This window comes from Melanerpes formicivorus, unplaced genomic scaffold (assembly GCF_026170545.1).
Source record: "Melanerpes formicivorus ecotype bairdi unplaced genomic scaffold, bMelFor1.0.p_v2 SCAF_13, whole genome shotgun sequence".
Taxonomy (NCBI): Eukaryota; Metazoa; Chordata; class Aves; order Piciformes; family Picidae; genus Melanerpes; species Melanerpes formicivorus.
Window position 1 is genome coordinate 21,014,386 of NW_027142365.1, and position 22,851 is coordinate 21,037,236.

At 53.8% G+C, this 22,851-nt stretch overlaps 2 protein-coding genes across 3 annotated transcripts in view; one reads left to right on the forward strand and one right to left on the reverse strand.

Moving 5' to 3' along the window:
* The first annotated feature begins 680 nt into the window (after positions 1 to 680).
* On the forward strand, positions 681 to 8,754 carry VIM (vimentin). The gene is made up of 9 exons (XM_068146393.1): positions 681 to 1,300; positions 1,428 to 1,488; positions 5,264 to 5,359; positions 5,498 to 5,659; positions 6,105 to 6,230; positions 6,876 to 7,096; positions 7,193 to 7,236; positions 7,805 to 7,890; positions 8,387 to 8,754. The coding sequence occupies exons 1-9, from the start codon at positions 759 to 761 to the stop codon at positions 8,426 to 8,428; spliced, it is 1,380 nt and encodes a 459-aa protein (XP_068002494.1). The 5' UTR covers positions 681 to 758; the 3' UTR covers positions 8,429 to 8,754.
* Positions 1,754 to 22,851, reverse strand: part of ST8SIA6 (ST8 alpha-N-acetyl-neuraminide alpha-2,8-sialyltransferase 6) — a 92,100-nt gene continuing 71,002 nt past the window's right edge. The window contains exon 9 of one of the 2 annotated variants that reach the window (XM_068146398.1): positions 1,754 to 2,099. The gene's annotated coding sequence lies outside the window, so the exon portion shown is untranslated. Of the gene's footprint in view, positions 2,100 to 12,450; positions 12,528 to 22,851 lie in introns of those variants that run through there. The other variant, XM_068146397.1, reaches the window with a different exon arrangement.

Here is a 22,851-nt window from a genome sequence, read left to right on the forward strand (position 1 = left end):
TGTTGCCTGTCCTGTGACATGAGACAGAGATGCGGTGCTGAGGGACACGGTTTTGTACCAGCCCTGGCAGAGCTAGATCATGGTGGGGTTCGAAGCTCGTGAAGGTCTCTTCCAGCTGAAGTCATTCTGTAACTCGGTGACAGCGAGCCCGCTAGCCCTCCGCCTACCGAGCTAACGCCGAGGGCATACCGAGAGGCAGGGCACAGCCCAGCGCTGTGCTGCCGCCGCCGTCACCCCCGACGTCCTCGGGCTCGCCGCACCATGGCTCCTAGCGCCCCCATCTCCGGGCCACCGCCCCACCGCGTCCTCCCCGCTACTTCCACCGAGCCGGCGCTGCCCTCCCGCGCTCCCGGAGCGGTATCTGCCGGGGCGCTGCCGAGCTGCCGCTCTGCCGGGCCGCACCCTGCGGGGAGGGTAAGGGCACGGTACCGCCCCACGGCACCGCCCCTCGCCGCTGCCCCACTCCTCGCCCCTCGCCACCGCCCGCCTTTGTGTCCGCAGCAGCGGCCAGCGGCCCCCCACTCCCCGCGGGGCAAGGCGCGGCAGCGGCGGGCGGGGCGGCGATTGGCGGCGGGCGGCGGCGGGGCGGTGACTGGCAGAGCGGATGCGGCGGGCGGGGCGGCGATTGGCGGAGCGGACCCGGCGGAGGGCGGCGGCGCCCCATAAGATGGGGCCCGGGCGGGCGCTGCCGTCTTTTCGCCCGCCGCGCTCCCCGTAGCTCTGCTCCGCTCCCGGATTACAAAGCCCCCGCCACCGCCATGAGCATCAGCACCAAGAACTCCTCGTACCGCCGCATGTTCGGCGGCAGCAGCCGCCCCAGCACCGGCACCCGCTACATCACCTCCAGCAGCCGCTATTCGCTGGGCAGCTCCCTGCGGCCCAGCACCGCCCGGTACGTGTCGTCCTCGCCCGGCGGCATGTACGCCTCCAAGACGACGTCGGTGCGGCTGCGGAGCAGCATGCCGCCCATGCGGCTCCACGACTCCGTGGACTTCTCCCTGGCCGACGCCATCAACACGGAGTTCAAGGCGAACCGCACCAACGAGAAGGTGGAGTTGCAGGAGCTCAACGACCGCTTCGCCAACTACATCGACAAAGTGCGCTTCCTGGAGCAGCAGAACAAGATCCTGCTGGCCGAGTTGGAGCAGCTCAAGGGCAAGGGCACGTCCCGCCTGGGCGACCTCTACGAGGAGGAGATGCGGGAGCTGCGGCGGCAGGTGGACCAGCTCACCAACGACAAGGCGCGCGTGGAGGTGGAGCGGGACAACCTCGCCGACGACATCATGCGGCTGAGGGAGAAGTGAGTGTGGAGGGCAGGGCGGATCCGGGCTTTGGAGGCGGCCTCCGAGCATCCCGAGTGCGACTGGGCACCGCGGGGGTCTCGGCGGGGCGCCCGCTCCTGCTCACGGCTGTTTCGCTCCTTTCAGGTTGCAGGAGGAGATGCTGCAGCGGGAGGAGGCCGAGAACACCCTGCAGTCCTTCAGACAGGTTGGCGGGACTGGGGGCGGTGGCTGGGGACGCGGGGAGCCGGCGGCAGGCCGGGGAGCGGCGGGAGTTGGCTCGCTCTCACAAAGGCATCCCGTCGGTTCTCACGCAAACCCTCCTTGCTTTGGGGGAGGCTGCGATCCGAGGAGGGGACACGCACTATTGTCTTGCTTTATCCGAGCCCAGCCTGGCGCACAAAAAGCGCTGGGGCGCGGAGCCGCTTTCCGGAGTGAAAGGGGCCATCTGCTCGGCTGGCTGCAGGAATTAATGGTTTCTATGGGATTCACCGCGGAATGCAGAGCCAGGCATTATGGCAAGCGTGGCGACAGCAAGCTGGGAGAATAGATCCCTTTGTGTCCGAGGGGAGGGTGCAGTGGGCTGCATTCTTACTAAATGTGTAATGCTGTGGGCTAGCGAGAAGCGTCTGCGATGGGTAGGGTCCAATTCTGACACGGAACCGAGTTCTTTGTGAATGGAGCTCTTTGGGCAGCACAGTGCAGGACAGCGGGTTGGCCTTCGGAGCTGTTCATGTGGGCGTTGTCAGCCGGCAAGAAGTAGAGAATTTTTGTGGTCGTGTCTGCCTCTGGGTGCCCCTTAATGCACAGAATGTAGTCCTGCATAAAGCAAGTTGTGAAGAGAGGAAACCAGATGAGCTACAGTGTCTCTGCTGTGTTATCCAGATAAACCAAAACCTGCAGCCAGAACCAGCTGTGCAAACTGTTCAGAAAGCATTAAAGTCAGGTTTTCACTTCTGCAAAACCAGCTTTCAACCCGGATTAAGCCTTGTTTGGACTAGGAGATATTTAGGAATGTTCCTTCTCAAAACAAGGTCTCTGTCCTAAAACTGCTGGTGTGAAACAGCATTGTTTGCATTCCTCCTGGCTGGAAGTGACTGCCCTTAGCGCCAGACAGCTGGGCACAAGCTGACTGCCTCAGAGCTCTTCATAGATGTTAGTAGGTGTCACCCTTCAGGAAACCATCACTTACTGTCAGCAGTTTCCCAGGCAAGGCTTTTGCCTACAATATATTTATAGCCTCTGAAGAAGAGCAGGTGCCTTCAGGATAGTGTGGAAGCCAAGGCTCCTGCTCCCATTTAGACTCGGGGAATTTGGAGTCTGATGGTGTTCTGGGACCAATTGATACTGCCTTAATTTCAGCTTCTGGGTTGTTCAGTTGGGTTGGGGGATTTTTTGAGTGCTTAGGCCAGTTTAGTGTAGTGTGAAGTTCCATGCAGAGGCATTTAAGTTTCGAAGAATCTATTGTGGTTCATTGCCGAGTTCAGCTGAAGGATCCTTTGACTTAAGGCTGTCTTAAATGGTCTTTCATATTTATTTGGAGCAGTTTGAGGCATATTGGTCCCTATTTTGAACCAGATAAGCAGTGTGAAAGCTTTTAAGTGCAGTTTGTACATATCCCACACATTATTAAGCTCTTCTGGAGCTCAGCCTCCGCAGAGCTGTGCGTGTAGAACAGAACTGCATCCACTGACCTGCCAAAGGGGTAAGTTGTGCATAGGAACTGCAAGCCGTTGTGTGTGGAAACCCTACACTAAATCACTCGGGCCCTAACTGGTAGATGCTGGGGTGTTTGAGCTGAGCAATGTTAAAGTCTCCTTACTGGGAAGGCTTGACACAGAGGGTTTGAAAACTAAGTCTGCTTCAGTCTAAGTGTTGTTCTCCTGCAAGTGAAATGAAATCCCCAGAACACTCAAGTTGTGCTTTCCACTGGAAACTAATGAACAGCTGTTTATTAAACCATTCTGTTCTTGCACTGGAAAGCTGCATGCATGGATTTGGAACACCTCAGTTACTGTTCTGGTGTATCACCAGATTTACTCTTTACCTGATGCAGCAGTTGTGTACTTCAGTGCTTTAGAAGAAAGTGAACAAATTTGAAGTTAAACTTTATCGTGTCAAAAGCTGCCTGCTCCAGAGCCTGTTCAACTCATGCTCTGGGTTTAATCCAATTCTCCTCAAAGATGTGATTTCACTCATATGCTGACAGGCTGCTACATAAAATAACCCTAAAGGTTCAGTGAATACTTTCCACTGAACAAAACAACCACAAGTGGCGAGAGTTACTTACTACAGCTCTGCCAGCAGCAGGGAATAGGTCCTGAACCTACAACAAGCCTAGCAGATTTGTTCCTGGCTTGTCTGGAATAAAAATGGGTGCTCAACCCTGCAAACTCCCTGACTGGCATTAAGATGATGCTAGGATGAAGTCAATGTCCAGTTGTATGTATATATGCCTTAGATTTTGTTTGCTTGGGCTACATGTAGCTTATTTATGTGGCTCTCCCTACACCTAGGAAATACAGCACAGTGGTTCTTAATGCTAACATCTCAAGTAAAATACACCCCATAGATTCTGAATGTCTTCAATTTAAGATGCTTTCAACTCACAAGCTCCTAAAACTCCTCTAACTGTTCAGTTGTCCTGAAAAAAACACTAGTATCCAGGATGCAGATCTCTGTATAACCCACTGGAAACTCTTACGGAGTCTGATTGTGTAAACATGTTGGGTTGTAGCCTTGTAACTTCCTTCCAGGAGGAGTGGTTTCGGGGGGAGGAGTACACAGGAGTTGAGAGTTTAGCTGAATTGAACAACAGAGCTGTTAGGAACCTGTGTGGATGTAAAACCAGAACTGATAGTGAAGTTATGCAATAACATCGAAGGGGTGTTCTGCTGGAGAAAAAACAGAAGAGTCCTAGAGCAAGAACCTTAGCCCAGAGTAGGAGTGACTCAAGGAGCGTGAAGAAAACTCATTTCAGAGGTGCCAGCAGAGCTGGCGCTGAGGGACGCTTGTGCATTGGGCAACCCAAAAGAGCTTTAGAGTAAGCTTTTTAGAGTAAGCAAACCTGGTATGTTAATGCCCCGTGAGCCTGCAGCTGTGTGCAACTGGTATGAAAGGAGCAATTGTCCCCTTGGCAGAGGAATTGTCTTGCACATTTCAAATTTCAGAATGTATTAATCAATGTTTAAAGTTGTGTTTCTGAGCTAATTCCAGCTGCTCCCACATAACATTCATGGCCTATCTTCTGTTATGCCTTAAATGAACTTCTGCTGTTGATTAAGACTATCTCTGTCCAGCAAAAGGTGGGAGTCCTTGCCAGCTGCTGTGAGGGTGTAGGCAATGCTGACTAACTCCACTGGCACCCATGCTCTTCTCAAGGCAGGTCTGTCAGGCCCCTTGGAGAAGGAAATGCTTGCAGTTCCTACACATCTCACTAGCTTTACAAGCGTGCTTTCGAGCTGTGGTCTCTGGACCCAAGGGACTTTGTGGTTGGTCACCAAGGAGTCTGTAAGAAATGAACAAGAAATGGAGCCCAGTGACAGGCACGTAGCTCAAGGGCTGCCTTTTTTATGCTACTGGATTAAAAGGGAAGTTTTCAAGTTGCAAGGCTCTCTTTCAGTGTAGTGAAGCTAAAAGAGTTTATCACTGGCTTCGGACCCAAGGATCCTCTTCATCTTCAAGCAGGATTCACACCCACCATGATCTGCGTGCTCTTGATCATGCTCAGCTATGCATGGGCAAAGATGAAGTAATTTACACATGCTGTGTAGCTCCCAAAGTAAGAGATGCATACAGTGCTCTCTGAGGCTAGGATAGGGGGTGGCAAAAATATTGTCCACAGCTCTTGATTTTCTTTCTTTCCTTTTACTGTCTTGCCACAAGGCTCAGCTGTAGCCTGATTCTTGTGCTCCTGGGCTTGCTGTAGAAGACCTTTTGATGTCAGTTTGGTTAGACTGCTCATGGTTCTTCTCTCTGGGCAGGACGTGGACAATGCCTCTCTGGCACGTCTTGATCTTGAGCGCAAAGTTGAGTCCCTGCAAGAGGAGATTGTCTTCCTGAAGAAGCTTCATGATGAGGTAAGCTGAGCAACGAGGTCTGTGATTTGGTGCTGCCATTGTAGTGAGCAAATAAGCTCTCCACTGGTTCTGGCCCACTGTGGGAGCGTATGCTGTGTGTGGTGGTGGAATAACACGGAGCCTCCGCTTCTCCCTAAGGAAATCCGAGAGCTGCAGGCCCAGCTGCAGGAACAGCACATCCAGATCGACATGGATGTTTCCAAGCCTGACCTCACTGCTGCCCTGCGCGACGTTCGCCAGCAGTACGAAAGCGTCGCTGCTAAGAACCTTCAGGAAGCTGAAGAGTGGTACAAGTCCAAAGTGAGTAAAGTCTGCTCAGATGTATCAGGCACTTGGCACTAACTGTGCATGGCAGCGTTTCTGTGGCATACTGTGCCCCCTGCCTCAGCACTGGGCTGGCACAGGCTCTTCTCTCAACTCCTGGTCTGGGAAGAGTACAGCTGAAAACACTTCTGTGCCATAAAAACAGTCAGAGTAATGGCTTCATGCCTGGGGTCTCTACTCTGCTTGTACCTGGAAGCAGGTGTTGGGTGAAATACTGGGGAAAGGAGTGAATGAATGGGTGGAAAAAGTGATGAGAAGTTGGAAGACATAGAGGGTGGGGAAACAAAAGTTCGAAATCTATTGAAATGTTTCAGGTGTTAGGGCTTGTGGTGGCTTCAGTTGCCCTCAGAGGCTGTGTCCAAAAATGTCTTCTGTACCACTTGTGCTGAAGTGCTGTGCTAACCAGGCTGGGGATTTCCAGTTTGCAGATCTCTCTGAAGCTGCTAACAGGAACAACGATGCCCTGCGCCAGGCCAAGCAAGAAGCCAATGAGTACCGCAGACAGATTCAGTCTCTCACCTGCGAGGTCGATGCCCTCAAGGGAAGCGTAAGTACCGAGCAGCAGCTGGGGGACATTCTCCCCTTTGCAGCTGCAAGCACTGCACTGTGGTTTAACACTGACGAGGATGTGCCTGCCGCTGATCACCTGTGTGGGTTGGTACTTTGAGAAGGGTGCTGTGGGCTCTGCTGGCCTATGTGCACTGCAGAGCACTGCTGAGACACTGATCCAGCCTCACTGAGCTCATCCTCCTGCTTTAGTGCTCACTGCTCACATAACACTGGCTGGAAGAGCCTGTGGCTTGCCTGTCAGGTACAGCTGAAGCTATAAGGGAAGCTGGAGGAGTAGTGTAAGGAAGGTGCAAATCTGCTGTTCCTAGAACCTGTCAGATGGATTTGAGAGTGCAGCAGCCCTGCCACTCTGCTGCATGCTGACTTGCACTGCCCGTGTTGGGCTCACTGTGAGAGATTGCTTTGCCACCTGGAAGCACACATACCTGGGACCCCCAAGTTCAAGCAGCAGAGCACCCTGCCTTGGCTGTGCCAGGGCAAGACAAGATGACAAATTTGGGGCATGCCTGGGCATCCTTCCTGAAAATGCCCATGTGACTGCCCCCTTTGAAAAGGAGGGGGTTTGAGGGTGGGGAGGAGCGGCCGCACTGCGGCAGTGCCTGACTTCACCGTTGCTTTCCAGAACGAATCCCTGGAGCGCCAGATGCGAGAGATGGAGGAGAATTTTGCTGTCGAAGCTGCTAACTACCAGGACACTATTGGCCGCCTGCAGGACGAGATTCAGAACATGAAGGAGGAAATGGCTCGTCACCTGCGTGAGTACCAGGACCTGCTGAATGTCAAGATGGCTCTGGACATCGAGATTGCCACCTACAGAAAACTGCTGGAGGGTGAAGAGAGCAGGTAAGAATGGCATGCAGGCACCCTCCCAGTCAGCAGTACCGGCAGACACTCTGTACCTCTGTGTGACTCGATCCATGTCTTTTTCACTTCCTTCAGGATTAACATGCCAATTCCTACCTTTGCCTCCTTGAACCTGAGAGGTAAGCTGCTTCTGCTGCCTCACTTGAAGACAACTGCTGCATTGTTAGCAAAAGGATCCCCAGCATTTCACCTTGTATAAATGCAGATAGGTGTGAATCAGAATGGTCTGGAAGAGGCCTCCAAAGCTGATCCAGTCCAACTCCCCTGCAGTCAGCAGGGACATCCTCCACTGGATCATGTTGCCCAGAGCCCTATCCAGCCTCACCTTGAATATCTCCAGGGATGAGATCCAAACCACCTCCCTGGGCTACCTGTTCCATTGTTCCACTGCCCTCATGGTAACAGCTGTTGTACTTTGGTATAACTACAATGTTTGCAGTTCCTTACCCTTGGATGGGAGGAGCTGCTTTGCTCCTGGGCACAGACATTTATAAGTATCTGTCCCTGGTGATTGGTTTCAAAGCCTGCTGAAGGTCCTTTAAGGGGAGCAGGGAGAAATTTGAGACTAGCTTACTCAGAGCAGGGGACTTCATATAGTGGGATTCAGAAATTAGATCTGCTACCTTCCCTCTCTGTGAGACTGGCACTTCAGCCAGCCTGCTGGTAACAACACATTTTCTTCTGCAGAAACCAACATTGAGTCTCAGCCCCTGGTTGACACTCACTCAAAGAGGACACTTCTAATTAAGACTGTGGAGACCAGAGATGGACAGGTTGGTGGAACCTTGATTTTTATTTCTCTTAGCTGGTTACCTTCAAATACTCCTATGCTTGTCTGCTGCTTAGTGCAGCCTGTATGTGGTAGGCAGTACTGAGCAGGGCAGCATCTGGCAGGTGAAGCTGCATGGATGAATAGGTAGCAAACACTTCTGAGGAAATGATCTCAAAACTCATCTGCTGGTAAAAGCTGAAGTGTCCAACAGCTACCTGCTGAGGATTTGAATCCAGATGAGTTGGCAAGTACTCAGGGCTCTCGCGTCACCGGAGGAAAACGTGGTAGTAAAGAGGTACTTGTGTGGGACAAGAGACCGTTTACAGCCCAAGTCAGGAAAGCTGAAATGCTTTCTGCACATTATTAACCAGCTAGGAGTTCTCCTGTGAGAAGCTGATGCCATTTGTCCACATTTCTGTGGTACTGATCATCTGGCTCTGGGGCAAAAAAGAACAGCCTTGCTGCCAAGACTTACTGCAAGTGTCCTTTTCCAACAGGTGATTAATGAAACCTCCCAGCACCATGATGACTTGGAGTAAAGCTGAAGTGCAGATGCATCCTTATTCAAGCAGGAGAAATTCTTACCAGCAAGGTTTCCAAGGTCCATGTCTTACAGGAAGAAACAGCTTTCAAGTGCCTTTCTGCAGCTGTTCCGTGAGCGCAAGATGATGATGCTAGGAAATAGGTCTTAGATCTTGCAAACTGACTCTCCCTGAAGGATTAGCGTTTACAATGGAGTCTAGTTTACACATAGCAATATCTTGTGCTGCAATACTGTTTTTAAGTACCTGAATCCAATAAAACTGCTTTTTCCAGCACAGTACGAGCAACCTGTCGCTACTTCAATAAACCTTTGGAAAATGGCTCTTGATGTCTTCTAATTTGTTAACTGTGGCTTTCTGGAAAGCCGTAACAAGGTAATGCTGGAAACTCTCTGCTGCTGACACCTCCAGTACTGGTTGTGTGGAATGCTGTTTTTAAAGTTTAGATAAACTGTCTTACTCATTTACTGCTTAGGTCTCTGGAACCAACTAAAATGGACTATAACTGGCAGATGCATAATGTATTATGACATTTCTTATCACTTGAATAAAATGATACTTCAAGCTAATAAAAATTAATCTTGCCTTCATTAAGAGCCCAAAATAACCTTAACCTTCAGCTCTCTAAAACATAGTGGTCAAGAAGCTGTGGAAGAGTTTGTGCAAGTCCTTATCTGAGGCAGCACCTTTGCAAAGTCAACAGCTGACTTGCTGCATTGACTTCATTTTCCAGGAAAGAGCAGTTCCCAAGGGCTTGGCTGTGCTACAGCAGCTGAATGAGGGCTTCACATACAGTGGGGGTTTGGGGTGGTGTTTACAGGGCATGCATAGAAAGAACTTGTCTTACTGATGATTTGATTCCAGTATCTAAATTCCTTTGCAAAAGCAGAGTCACCCACCTTGGTGTTCTTTGAACATCAGCCTCTGGAAGAAACCTTGTTGGAACTCCTTGTCCACATCTCACAAGATGAGAAGAAATTACCCGTTTTCCACCCTTATCAGTCCCTCCCTTTGCTGTAGTGCATAACTAACTAGAGGTAGTCCAGGCACTGGAATGAGAGGGCAGTAGTCCAGTTCTTTCATCCCGGTGGTCTGCAGCCCCAGATCAGGGGCACTGCAGTCCCTGCAGTGATGAAGAGGTAGGCATTGCCTGCAGCGTGCTGAAGCTATCTGCAGCTCAGGCATGTGTATCCCTTAGCCTGGAGTAAGGTCCTAGGTGTGAGCACTGCTTACATCGTTGAACCTCCCAGGAGAAAGTGCTGAAGCTGTTCTTCAGCGATAGAAGAGCAGCACATGCTGCAAGCATTGTGGTGATGTTCCTACCCTTCAGCCTCTCACTTGTGCCTGCAGGCAAAGCACACAGACCTAGCAGGTTGGGATCTGTGCCTGACCAGCTTGGTGCTCACCTTACAAAAAGGACCTGCAGCTTGTCCTGCATGAGTTCTCTGCAAAAGGGCCAGAAATTCTCTGAGAGTGCCTGAACTGAAGCTTCAGCCACAGCTTGATGCACAGCAGAAGGGTTTCTGCCTGGTCCGTGGCAGTAGGTTAGTCTTAGTGCAAAATAAGAGAGCGAAACCAGTCTCTCATGCTGCAGAGGTTCTGGACCCCAGATTTTCTGCTACCTGTCAACATCCAGAATGATTAACAACACAGCTGCATGGGAAGTGCCTTCTGTGGCAGCTCTGGGTGTGTGCAACAGCTGATTTTGAACACAACAGGCACAGCTGGTTGCTGTCATTCAGGGTAAGAGGGGCAGGAGGTGCTGAGGTTCTGCCTGCTGCAGAATACAGAAGTGCTCTGGATCTGGGCATGGATCACCCTGGGCTAATGCTTAATGTCAGTTCTTACAGCTGAGGCAGTGCAGGAACCCTGGATGGTGGCATTGGGCAGCGTGTGGCAGGAAGAGGCAGTTCCACTGAGGGACATGGGAATAGAATCATAGAAGAATAGAATAGAATTAGAATAGAATAGAATAGAATAGAATAGAATAGAATAGAATAGAATAGAATCAATAAGGTTGGAAGAGACCTCAACGATCATCAAGTCCAACCTATCACCCAGCACCTCATAACTACTAAACCATGGCACCAAGTGCCACATCCAATCCCCTCTTGAACACCTCCAGGGGTGGGGACTCCACCACCTCCCTGGGCAGCACATCCCAATGACGAATGACTCTCTCAGTGAAGAACTTTCTCCTCACCTCCAGCCTAAACCTCCCCTGGCACAGCTTGAGACTGTGGCCTCTTGTTCTGGTGCTGGGTGCCTGGGAGAAGAGACCAACCCCTTCCTGGCTACAACCTCCCTTCAGGGAGTTGTAGAGAGCAATGAGGTCTCCCCTGAGCCTCCTCTTCTCCAGGCTAAGCAACCCCAGCTCCCTCAGCCTCTCCTCACAGGGCTGTGCTCCAGACCTCTCCCCAGCCTCTTTGCCCTGCTCCGGACACCTTCAAGTCTCTCAATGTCCTTCTTAAACTGAGGGGCCCAGAACTGGACACAGGACTCAAGGTGTGGCCTAACCAGTGCTGAGCACAGGGCACAATGACTTCCCTGCTCCTGCTGGCCACACTCTTCCTGATGCAGGCCAGGATGCCCTTGGCCTTCTTGGCCCCCTGGGGCACACTGCAGGCTCATGTTCAGCTGCTGTCAACCACTACCCCCCAGGTCCCTCTCTGCCTGGCAGCTCTCAGCCACTCTGTCCCCAGCCTGTAGCACTGCCTGGGGTTGTTGTGGCCAATGTGCAGCCCCTGGCACTTGGACTTGTTGAATGCCATCCTGTTGGACTCTGCCCATCTGTCCAGCCTGTCAAGGTCCCTCTGCAGAGTTCTCCTACCCTCTAACACATCAACTCCTGCCCCCAGCTTGCTGTCATCTGCAAATTTACTGCTGATGGACTCAATGCCCTCATCCAGATCATCAATAAAGATATTGAACAGGCTGGGGCCCAGCAGTGATCCCTGGGGCACACCACTGGTGCCTGGCTGCCAGCTGGCTGTGGCACCATTCACCACCACTCTCTGGGCTCAGCCTCCAGCCAGTTCCTAACCCAGCTCAGAGAGCTGCTGTCCAAGCCAGGGGCTGACAGCTTGGCCAGGAGTTTGCTGTGGGGGATGGTGTCAAAGGCCTTGCTGGAGCCCAGGCAGACCACATCCACAGCCTGCCCCACATCCACCAGGCAGTCACCTGGGCATGGAAGGAGATCAGGTTGGAGAGGCAGGATCTGCCCTTCCTAAACCCATGCTGGCTGGACTTGATCCCTTGGCCATCCTTATGGTGTGCAATGATTGCCCCCAAGATGATCTGCTCCATCACTTTCCCTGGCACTGAGGTCAGGCTGCCAGGCCTGGAGTTTCCAGGTGCCTCCATCTGACCCTTCTTGTGGATGGGCAAAATTCAGTGGCTCTGAACCTGTGCCACAGAGAGCTTTCAGCTTTCTGATGCCCACACTGAGCACTGAAGGTTACCTGAACTGTGGCAGTCTTTCAGACATCATTTCTCCCTCTGCCAGCAGCTCCCTGTCTTGCTGCTTTCTGTCTCTCCTTCACCCAGCAGATGAAAGTAAAGACCAGCAAAGCAGTTACTTCTGGCTTGGGGTGACTCAGAGCAGAAAGCAGCATGTGACACAGCTTTCAATCCTGGGAACAAATAAACAAGTCAAAATAAAACCTGGTTGCCAAGGGGTTAGGAAGACTGCAGGAAACCTCCAAAGCCTGTGCTCTGTACAGAGTCCCCTCATGGTGGAGAGGAGAGTGGCTGGTGACTTTCAGCTCAGGTGGAGGCCCAGGCTTGTGCCCAGACATAAGCACTGAAACTGCTCAGTGCTGGCCCAGCAGCTCACCTCAGAATGGTGTTTCACATCCCAATGACTGCAAGTAGCAGCCATGTTGGGCAGCCCCAGTGGTGGCTGGGCACTTGTTCTGCCCTCCAATGAGCCCCCTGAGGCTGCTCTCATGAGCATACAGTGACTGCCTTCGAGTGTCTGAGCTGTTCTCATAGCAAATAATGCTCACACTACAGATAACTGACTCCTCTGATTTAGTTTATTTTGCTTCATTTGGCTAGAAACTTGTATCCCTTTTGCTTTCTTCTTTCAATGATCCTGCAAAATATGGAAACTATTAGCAGAGAATTTATATCCCAAGCCCCTGGGAACAGCATGTAGCTAATGCATTTCTGCTGCCAGCCACTCTGACTGCTTACTCTACAGCAAATATTCACCTCATCCTTCCCTTCCCTTCCCTTCCCTTCCCTTCCCTTCCCTTCCCTTCCCTTCCCTTCCCTTCCCTTCCCTTCCCTTCCCTTCCCTTCCCTTCCCTTCCCTTCCCTTCCCTTCCCTTCCCTTCCCTTCCCTTCCCTTCCCTTCCCTTCCCTTCCCTTCCCTTCCCTTCCCTTCCCTTCCCTTCCCTTCCCTTCCCTTCCCTTCCCTTCCCTTCCCTTCCCTTCTCCTCCCCATGGAATGAGGCCCAACACAGTGGAAGGACACCCAGAAGCAGTGGTGGGAATGTAGCGGCACCACTGTCCTGCAGACTGCAGGGTGCCACCTCATGGCACCAAGCTGTGCCACAGACAGATGTCTGGGCACCTCATGGGAAGCCAGGAAAGCACCCAAGCAACCGAGACCTTCAGAAAACTGCTTACAAGAATCTGCCCATCCTAGCCCAGAGTCCTCCCAGTCCAGGATGGGGTCACATCCTAGCCCAGAGTGAAGCCTCCCAGTCCAGGATGGGGTCACATCCCAGCCCAGAGTGAAGCCTCCCAGCCTGGGATGGGGTCACATCCCAGCCCAGAGTGAAGCCTCCCAGTCCAGGATGGGGTCACATCCCAGCCCAGAGTGAAGCCTCCCAGTCCAGGATGGGGTCACATCCTAGCCCAGTGTGAAGCCTCCCAGTCCAGGATGGGGTCACATCCTAGCCCAGTGTGAAGCCTCCCAGTCCAGGATGGGGTCACATCCTAGCCCAGAGTGAAGCCTCCCAAGCAGGGTCTGGACTGCTCTCACAAGGCCAGGCAGGTGTCCAGTGCTACCTGTGCTTAGAGCACTAACAGGGCTTATGCTCCAAGTCACATCTGCAGGTAAATGTGCTACAAGACACTCCAGGACCAGTTTGTTCTCCTATTAGTCAGTCAAAAGATAACCTGTAGCGTCTCAACCACCTTTAGGCACCCACAGTGCATGAAGATACATAGGGCTGCTGTCCCTAGCATAGGGCCATTGGTGGCAGCCACCAAGGTCCCATGCTGTGTGAAGACTGCATCCTGCCAGGACACACCTGAAGCTGAGGGACTCCTGCTCCTGCCTGGGGCTTGCTTATGCCAGCTGATGGAGGAGGAGATGCCTAGGGGATACAGTGATCGGCTGAGTGGCTGGGCAGAGACCCTAATGGCAGAGTACCAGAGAGTATCGCTAAGTATCAGAGATTTCAATTGCAAATCCTTCCACAGCGGGAGGGAAAACAGGACACTGCCAAGACATTTCCATACAGTAAACTGCTCAAAGAGAGATTTGGGTGGGTGCAGTCACACCTGCAGAATTAGGAAGTGTCAAGAATAACATTGCATCTTCAGTCTTCATCTGGTCCCTTTGTGCCCATGTGTAACGCTCCAGATCTCAGGGCCAAGTTCATGGCCCTTGTCTTACTCAGTGCTCATATCCAGCAGCACCTCAGCAATCAGCACCACCTCCTGCTAAAGCATTCTCAGCCCTTCTGTCTCTGTGTTCCCTCTGATTATTTATCTGCTCTGAACTTCCAGCTTCCTCTGGGGTACCGCTGCCATTCTGCAGGGTTTTTGCAAGGCCCCTGCAGAGCTGTGTGTCACCAGCCCTGCTCTGCGCAGGCAGCACAGCAGGGGCTCAGGGGTCCGGTGTGGGGCTGGTTAGCAGCGTGCTCCTGTACGGCACTTAGTGAGAGCAGCTTCAGGCCAGAGTTCAGCTCCAGGTGTCCCAAAACGAAGCTCATTCAGGGGTGCTGATGCAGTTAAATTCCTAGCCTCGGCCAGGAAAGCTCCAGCAGAAGCAGGAAGACACTCCGGTTCTCCCGCACGGTGCAGATACCTTGGCGGCAGGACTGATCTCTGCAGCACCTTGCACTGCACAGGTCCCTCCCTCGGAGGCAGTGCTTTGGCTAACAAGCACCTCAGCACCAGGCCGAGGTCACTCCCCAGCCCATGAGACAGCCAAGCACACGGGCTTGGTCTGCTGGGCCGAAGGAGGCGACCCGCAGCCGCCCCGCACACCCCAGCCGCTGCGGGCCCCGGCTCTCAGCCCTGCGCCGCAGCCGTGTCCCTGCGCCGGGCTCCGGCTCTCAGCCCTGTGCCGCAGCCCTGTCCCTGCGGCGGGCTCCGGCTCTCAGCCCTGCGCCGCAGCCGTGTCCCTGCGCCGGGCTCCGGCTCTCAGCCCTGCGCCGCAGCCGTGTCCCTGCGGCGGGCTCCGGCTCTCAGCCCTGCGCCGCAGCTGTCTCCCTGCGGCGGGCTCCGGCTCTCAGCCTTGAGCCGCAGCTGTCTCCCTGCGGCGGGCTCCGGCTCTCAGCCCTGTGCCGCAGCCCTGTCCCTGCGGCGGGCTCCGGCTCTCAGCCCTGCGCCGCAGCCGTGTCCCTGCGGCGGGCTCCGGCTCTCAGCCCTGTGCCGCAGCCCTGTCCCTGCGGCGGGCTCCGGCTCTCAGCCCTGCGCCACAGCCGTGTCCCTGCGGCGGGCTCCGGCTCTCAGCCCTGCGCCGCAGCCGTGTCCCTGCGGCGGGCTCCGGCTCTCAGCCCTGCGCCGCAGCCGTGTCCCTGCGGCGGGCTCCGGCTCTCAGCCCTGCGCCGCAGCCCTGTCCCTGCGGCGGGCTCCGGCTCTCAGCCCTGCGCCGCAGCCGTGTCCCTGCGCCGGGCTCCGGCTCTCAGCCCTGCGCCGCAGCCGTGTCCCTGCGGCGGGCTCCGGCTCTCAGCCCTGCGCCGCAGCCGTGTCCCTGCGCCGGGCTCCGGCTCTCGGCCCTGTGCCGCAGCCGTCTCCCTGCGGCGGGCTCCGGCTCTCGGCCCTGTGCCGCAGCTGTCTCCCTGCGGCGGGTCCCGCGAACTGCAAGGGCAGCACTGCTCCAAAGCGAAGCGCCGCAGCTCTCCAGGATTGCTTCGCAGTTACCTTCTGGTGCCGGCTGGCATTCGGAAGCCCAGGAAAATGCCTTAGAGCTGTCAGACAGCAAACAGGACCATGCTTGGGATGGAGAAGGGCGGTGGGGTGAGCTCAGCCAGCAGCCGAGTTGCTGAACCCTGTCAGCTCCACCAGGAAGGGGAGAGAACACGAAAAACAGAAGTGAGAGAAGTTGTGTGTGGAAATAAGGGCAGTTTAATAGGGCAGGAAACGAGGAGGCTGAGGTCCTCATTGCTCTCTATAAGTTCCTGACATTGTGGAGTTAGTGCTGCTCTCTTCCCCCAGGTAATCAGTGACAGAACAAGAGGGAATGGCCTCAAGCTGCAGCAGGGCAGGGTTAGACTGGACAGTAGGAAACATTTGTTCCAGCAAGAGTGGTCAGAGACTGGCACAGGCTGCTGCCAGCACAGGGGCAGCTGGCTTCATGTGTCCGTAAGCTGAGCTGGGTGGAGGCTGTCCACAAGGCCTGAGAAGGACTCACATTTTGAAGTCCATCTTTTTCCGATTGGAGCAGGGGTTTAAGCCCAGCTCTCCCAACACAGAATCATTTTGGTTGAAAAAGACCTTTAAGATCATCCAGTCCAACCATTCTCTAACCCTGCCAAGGCTGGGGCTAAGCCATGGTCCTCAGCACCACATCTCTGCCCCTGTGAAACACCTCCAGGTGTGGGGGTTCAGCCACCTCCCTGGGAGCCTGTTCCAGCACTTGGGATGCCTTTAGCATAAGACACAGATGTCCACGAGATGTACCTGCTAGAAAAACTGCTTTTTTACATCTCTGTCTTTATGATACATGGCAAAGTGGACAATGCTGGGTGGCTTTGCTGGCTGAAGCACTCCAGATAGGGACTAAGTTTCCATTCCCATCCCTACCTAATGTTCAAATGCTGTAAAAATGCCTTGGCCCCCACCTGCTGTAAACTAATGCAATCACATTTCTAAAGCTGATCTTGCAGCTTGGGATGGTAACTGCAGACATGCTTTCTGCTCCAGCAGCCCTTCTCTAATGGTGCTTGCTGGAGTGCACGGCAGGTTTGCTTCCCTAGCTGGCTGTGAAAGGGTGTGCCCACACCAAACACAACACAAAACACTTCACAGTATCACAGTATCACAGTATTGCTTAGGTTGGAAAGGACCTCGAGGATCATCGAGTCCAACCTATCAACACAGACCCCATGACTAGACCATGGCACCAAGTGCCACGTCCAATCTGCCCTTGAATGCCTCCAGGGTCGATGACTCAACCACCTCCCTGGGCAACCCATTCCAATGCCGAATGACTCGCTCGGTGAAGAACTTTCTCCTCACCTCGAGTCTAAACCTCCCCTGGCACAGCTTGAGACTGTGTCCCCTTGTTCTGGTGCTGGGTGCCTAGGAGAAGAGACCAACCCCTTCCTGGCTACAACCTCCCTTCAGGTAGTTGTAGAGGGCAATGAGGTCACCCCTGAGCCTCCTCTTCTCCAGGCTAAGCAACCCCAGCTCCCTCAGCCTCTCCTCATAGGGCTGTGCTCAAGGCCTCTCACCAGCCTTGTTGCCCTTCTCTGGACACCTTCAAGTGTCTCAATGTCCTTCTTAAACTGAGGGGCCCAGAACTGGACACAGGACTCAAGGTGCGGCCTAACCAATGCAGAGCACAGGGCACAATGACTTCCCTGCTCCTGCTGGCCACACTATTCCTAATGCAGGCCAGGATGCTATTGGCCCTCCTGGCCACCTGGGCACACTGCTGGCTCATATTCAGGTGGCTGTCAATCAGCACCCCCCAGGTCCCTCTCTGTTTGGGAGCTCTCAGCCACTCTGCCCCCAGCCTGTAGCTCTGCATGGGATTGCCGTAGCCAAAGTGCAGCCCCTGGCACTTGGACTTGTTGAATGCCATCCCATTGGCCTCTGCCCATCTGTCCAGTCAGTCGAGGTCCCTCTGCAGAGCCCTTCTGCCCTCTAACTGACTAACATCTGCCCCTAACTTGGTGTCATCTGCAAACTTGCTGATGACTGACTCTACCCCCTTCATCCAGATCATCAATGAATATGTTGAAGAGGACAGAGCCCAGCACTGATCCCTGGGGGACACCACTAGTGGCTGGCTGCCAGCTGGATGTGGCACCATTCACCACCACTCTCTGGGCCCGGCCCTCCAGCCAGTTCCTAACTTCCTCAGATGCTTTAAGCTAAAATCCTGGGCTGTGGTTTAGGAGGGCCCTGAAGCAGTGAATTCCTGTCTGTTTCTGTCTAGCCAAATGCTGTCCCAGTGTTCAGTTACTATCAAAAAGAAGAAGTTGTTTCATATAGTTCAGTAGAGTTGCTGCCCACTGCCTCTAGTCCTGTTACTGGATACTGCTGAGGAGAGCCTGCCTCTCTCTTCTGTGCTCCCCCATCAGGTGTTTCTACACAGTGAGAGGATTCCCCTGAACTTTCTCTTCCCCAGGCTGAGGAGTCCCAGCTCCCCCAGCCTCCACTCCTGTGTCAGGCGTTCACTCTCTTCGAGGCCCTGGGGTTGGCTTGTTCCAGTACCTCCATCTCTCTCTTGTGCTGGGGAGTTCAGAACTGGACACAGCACTGCAGAGGAGGTCTCCTCAAGGCTGAGCAGAGGGGAAGGATCACTTCCTCCAGAAAACTTAGCTTCATTGTACTGAAGTAGACTAACTGCTTATGGAAAGGATCCCTAGAAAGTTGCAACCTGGCAGGTGGGAGGGTAAGTAAAGGCCTCAGCCCCACAGCATATGAGCAGCCACCAGACCAGTGACCCACCTGGTCTCCAGCAGTGCTTGCTGAAGGAAAGAGCATAAGAGCCAGGGCCACAGTCCATGCAGTAGCCTTGGTTTTCAGGAGCACAGAAGTCTGGGGGCTCTTTGAGCCAGTGGTGTTATCCAGTACCGCAGTATCACTAAGGTTGGAAGAGACCTTGAAGATCATCGAGTCCAAACTGTCACCACAGACCTCATGACTAGACCATGGCACCAAGTGCCACATCCTATCCCCTCTTGAACACCTCTTGGGATGGGGACTCCACCACCTCCCTGGGCAGCACATCCCAATGGTGAATGACTCTCTCCGTGAAGAACTTTCTCCTCACCTCCATCCTAAACTTCCCCTGGCACAGCCTGAGACTGTGTCCTCTTGTTCTGGTGCTGGTTGCCTGGGAGAAATTGATGAACTCCTCTGACCTGATTTGAGTCCTCTTCTATTTTAGCCTCTGGCAGCCTGTATTACATCATTGACAGTGCACCACGGAAAATGTTCATTATTTTATCCTCGCTGTGATAATCTTGTTGACTTTCCAGTAGCTCTTGTGTTATGAAACACAGTGAAATAGTCATTCTGCATTCACCCCTTCCATGCTGCCCCTCAACTGACAGCTTTCTCTAGCAGCTCACCTCCAGTATTTCTGCATGCTTCTAGCATTTATAGTGTCTTCTCATTAAGAAGCCACCCTGTAACCCCAGCAGTCCTCATCACTCTCCTCCTCATTTAAAACAAGGTGACTAAGAGAAGAATCAGTCTTCAAGCCATGTGGATGGGAGCCACGCCGAGTGACATAATGGGATCTCCTGGTTTGTGCTGTTACCTTCAAAGTAAGTCACAACATCCCACCTGTTTCTTTGATCTCTGCTCAGCACTGAGCTGATGCTTTCAATAAAGTGACTCCAAGATCTATTTCCTAAGGACTGAGGACTACAAGTTATTTTTCCCCCTTGCTTTGGTGTCATTGACATCACATTTTCATCCCCTCTTTGATCACACACTCACCCAGGACTGTGATGTGCTTCTGCAGCTTTGGGCTCCACACTAATGCTGATTGCCCTTCATAGTTGTGTCCCAGCTGAAAACATCAGCCTACAAGTCACCCTTTGCTGGTCCACTGAGAAATGCGAGGGTGTGTGCACCCTCATGGGGTTCCAACAGCAGACAAGCCTCCAGGCTCTGAGTGTGACTGTTCCTGAGAGGACCAGCCTGCTTCTGGGTGCTCAGGCATAATATGCTGGGACCATCCTTTGACTCAGGAGACTACAGAGCAGTCAGCCTCACCTCCATCCCTGGAAAGGTGTTGGAGCAGCTCATTTTGGTGGTCTTCTCTAAGCACATGGAAGAATGGTCACCACAGGTCCCTTCCAAACCTTAATGTTCTGTGATTCTGTGATCTTCTCATCATGTTCAACAGGGCCAAATGCAAGGCCCAGCACCTGGGTCAAAACAGCCCCCAGTATCAATCCATGCTGGGGATGAAGGGCTGGAGAGCAGCCCTGAGGAGAAGGACTTGGAGATACCAGCTGGTGCCAAGCTGGAGATGATCCAGTACCGAGCACTGCCAGACCAGCCCCAGCCTGTCCTGGGCTCAGCCCCAGCCTGTCCTGGGCTGATCCCCAGCAGTGTGGGCAGCAGGGGCAGGGAGGGGATTCTGCCCCTCTGTTGTGCTCTGCTGTGACCTCCCCCTGCAGTGCTGGGGCAGCTCTGGAGTGCTCAGCACAGCACAGACAGGGACCTGGTGGAGCAGGGCCAGAGGAAGCCACAGCAGTGCTGGCAGGGCTGGAAGCTTCTGCTGTGAGGCCAGGCTGGGAGAGTTGGGCTTGGGCAGCCTGGAGAGCAGAGGGCTCCATGAGAGCTCCTGGTAGCCTTTCAGGGCTTCAAGGGCCAAGCAAAAAGCTGGGGACAGACTTTTGAGCAGGGCCTGTTGTGACAGGATAAGGGAGGATGGTTTAAGCTAAAAGAGGGAGATTCAGACTGCAGAGCAGGGAGAAAGTTTTCATGCTGAGGGCAGTGAAACACTGTCCCAGGTTGCACAGAGAGGTGGGAGCTGCCCCATTCCTGGGACCATTGCAGGTGAGGTTGGGTGGGACTCTGAGCAAGCTGTTCTGTTGCTGACTGCATGGGGGCTGGAGTGGACGACCTTTAAAGGGCCAACCTAAAGCACTCTGAGCCCAGCAACAGCTTCTGCCCACAGTGAAGGATCTCCATTATCCCTGTCATTTCCTACTTTCTAGCTTAAGCCAGGGAGAACTTGAACTTTGGATCTCCTAGGAATCTGCAGGGATTGTTTTGCAGAATCTTGGCAAAATCTTGTCTGTGCATCAGCCTCAGCCACACAGCCTGTGAACACCCCGAGGCTGATCCCTGAGGCATGGCTGTTGCAGGAAAATTGCCTGTGGGATCCTACCCAGCACAGCTTCTCTCTCAGTTCCTCCTGACTGGGGCAGGTCAAAATGTCATTTAGAATAGAATAGAATAGAGTAGAATAGAATAGAATAGAGTAGAGTAGAATAGAATAGAATAGAATAGAATAGAATAGAATAGAATAGAATAGAATAGAATAGAATAGAATAGAATAAACCAGGTTGGAAGAGACCTTCAAGATCATCGTGTCCAACCTATCATCCAACACCACCTAATCAACTAACCCATGGCACCAAGCACCCTGTCAAGTCTCCTCCTGAACACCTCCAGTGACGGCGACTCCACCACCTCCCCAGGCAGCCCATTCCAATGGGCAATCACTCTCTCTGTGTAGAACTTCCTCCTGACCTCCAGCCTGAACTTCCCCTGGTGCAGCCTGAGACTGTGTCCTCTTGTTCTGGTGCTGGCTGCCTGGGAGAAGAGACCAACCTCTGCCTGTTTACAACCCCCCTTCAGGTAGTTGTAGAGAGCAATAAGGTCACCCCTGAGTCACAGTATCACAGTATCACAGTATCAGTCAGGGTTGGAAGGGACCACAAGGATCATCTAGTTCCAACCCCCCTGCCATGGGCAGGGACAGCCCACACTAGATCAGCCTGGCCAGAGCCTCATCCAGCCTGGGCTTAAACACCTCCAGGGACGGGGCCTCGACCACCTCCCTGGACAACCCATTCCAGGGCTTCACCACTCTCATGGGGAAGAACTTCCTCCTCCCCTCCAGCCTGAATCTCCCCACCTCCAGCTTCATTCCATTCCCCCTAGTCCTATCACTCCCTGAGATCCTGAGCAGTCCCTCCCCAGCCTTCCTGTAGGCCCCCTTCAGATACTGGAAGGCCACAATGAGGTCACCTGGGAGCCTTCTCTTCTCCAGACTGAACAGCCCCAACTCCTTCAGCCTGTCCTCACAGGAGAGGTGCTCCAGCCCTCTGATCATCCTTGTGGCCCTTCTCTGGACACCCTTCCAGCACCTCCACATCCCCTCTTGCAATAGGGGCTCCAGAACTGGAGGCAGTACTCCAGGTGGGGTCTCCCCAGAGCTGAGCAGAGGGGGAGGATCACCTCCCTCGACCTGCTGGCCACACTTCTCCTGATGCAGCCCAGGATCTGATTGGCTTTCTGGGCTGCAAGTGCACACTGAGAGCTCCTGGTGAGCTTCTTGTCCACCAGCACCCCCCAAGTCTCTCTCCTCAGGGCTGCTTTCCAGCCACTCACTGCCCAGCCTGTATTTGTGCCTGGGATTGCCTCCACCCAGCTGCAGGACCCTGCCCCTTGCTCTTGTTGAACCTCATGAGGTTGGCTTGTGCCCACCTCTCCAGCCTGTCCAGGTCCCTCTGGATGGCCTCCCCTTCCCTCCAGCTGTCTGCTGCACCACACAGCTTGGTGTCATCAGCAAACCTGCTGAGGCCTGCACTCAATGCCACTGTCCATGGCACCCACAGAGATGTTGAACAAGCCTGGTCCCAGGACTGATCCCTGAGGGACTCTGCTTGTCCCTGGCCTCCACTGGGACATGGAGCCATTGGCAGCCACTCTTTGGGTGCGGCCATCAAGCCAGTTCCTTATCCATCTAGTGGTCACCCCTCACACCCATGTGTCACCAGCCTGGAGACCAGGATGTGGTGCGGGGCAGTGTGGAAGGCTGTGCTCAGGCCCAGGCAAACAACAGCAGCCGCTCTCCCGCTCAGCTATTGATGTTGTCACCTGCTCAGGGAAGGCCACCAGGTTGGTCAGGCAGGACTTGCCCTTGACAAAGCCATGCTGACTGTTCCCAATCACCTCTTCACTATTCTTCTGAGCCAGTAGTTAATGGGGCGACGGAGATTGGGAACCAATACGGCTGACCAATGTGATCAAGTATTGTTCCTTTATTGTTCCAGTGCTGCAGGCCGATGGTGCTCCTCCTCTCCAGGCTAAGCAGCCCCAGCTCCCTCAGCCTCTCCTCACAGGGCTGTGTTCCAAGCCCCTCACCAACTTCGTTGCTCTTCTCTGGACTCGTTCCAGCAAGTCAACCTCCTTCCTAAACTGAGGGGCCCAGAACTGGACACAGGACTCAAGGTGTGGCCTAACCAGTGCAGTGTACAGGGGCAGAATGACCTCCCTGCTCCTGCTGGCCACACTGCTGTAGGCTTCAGCAT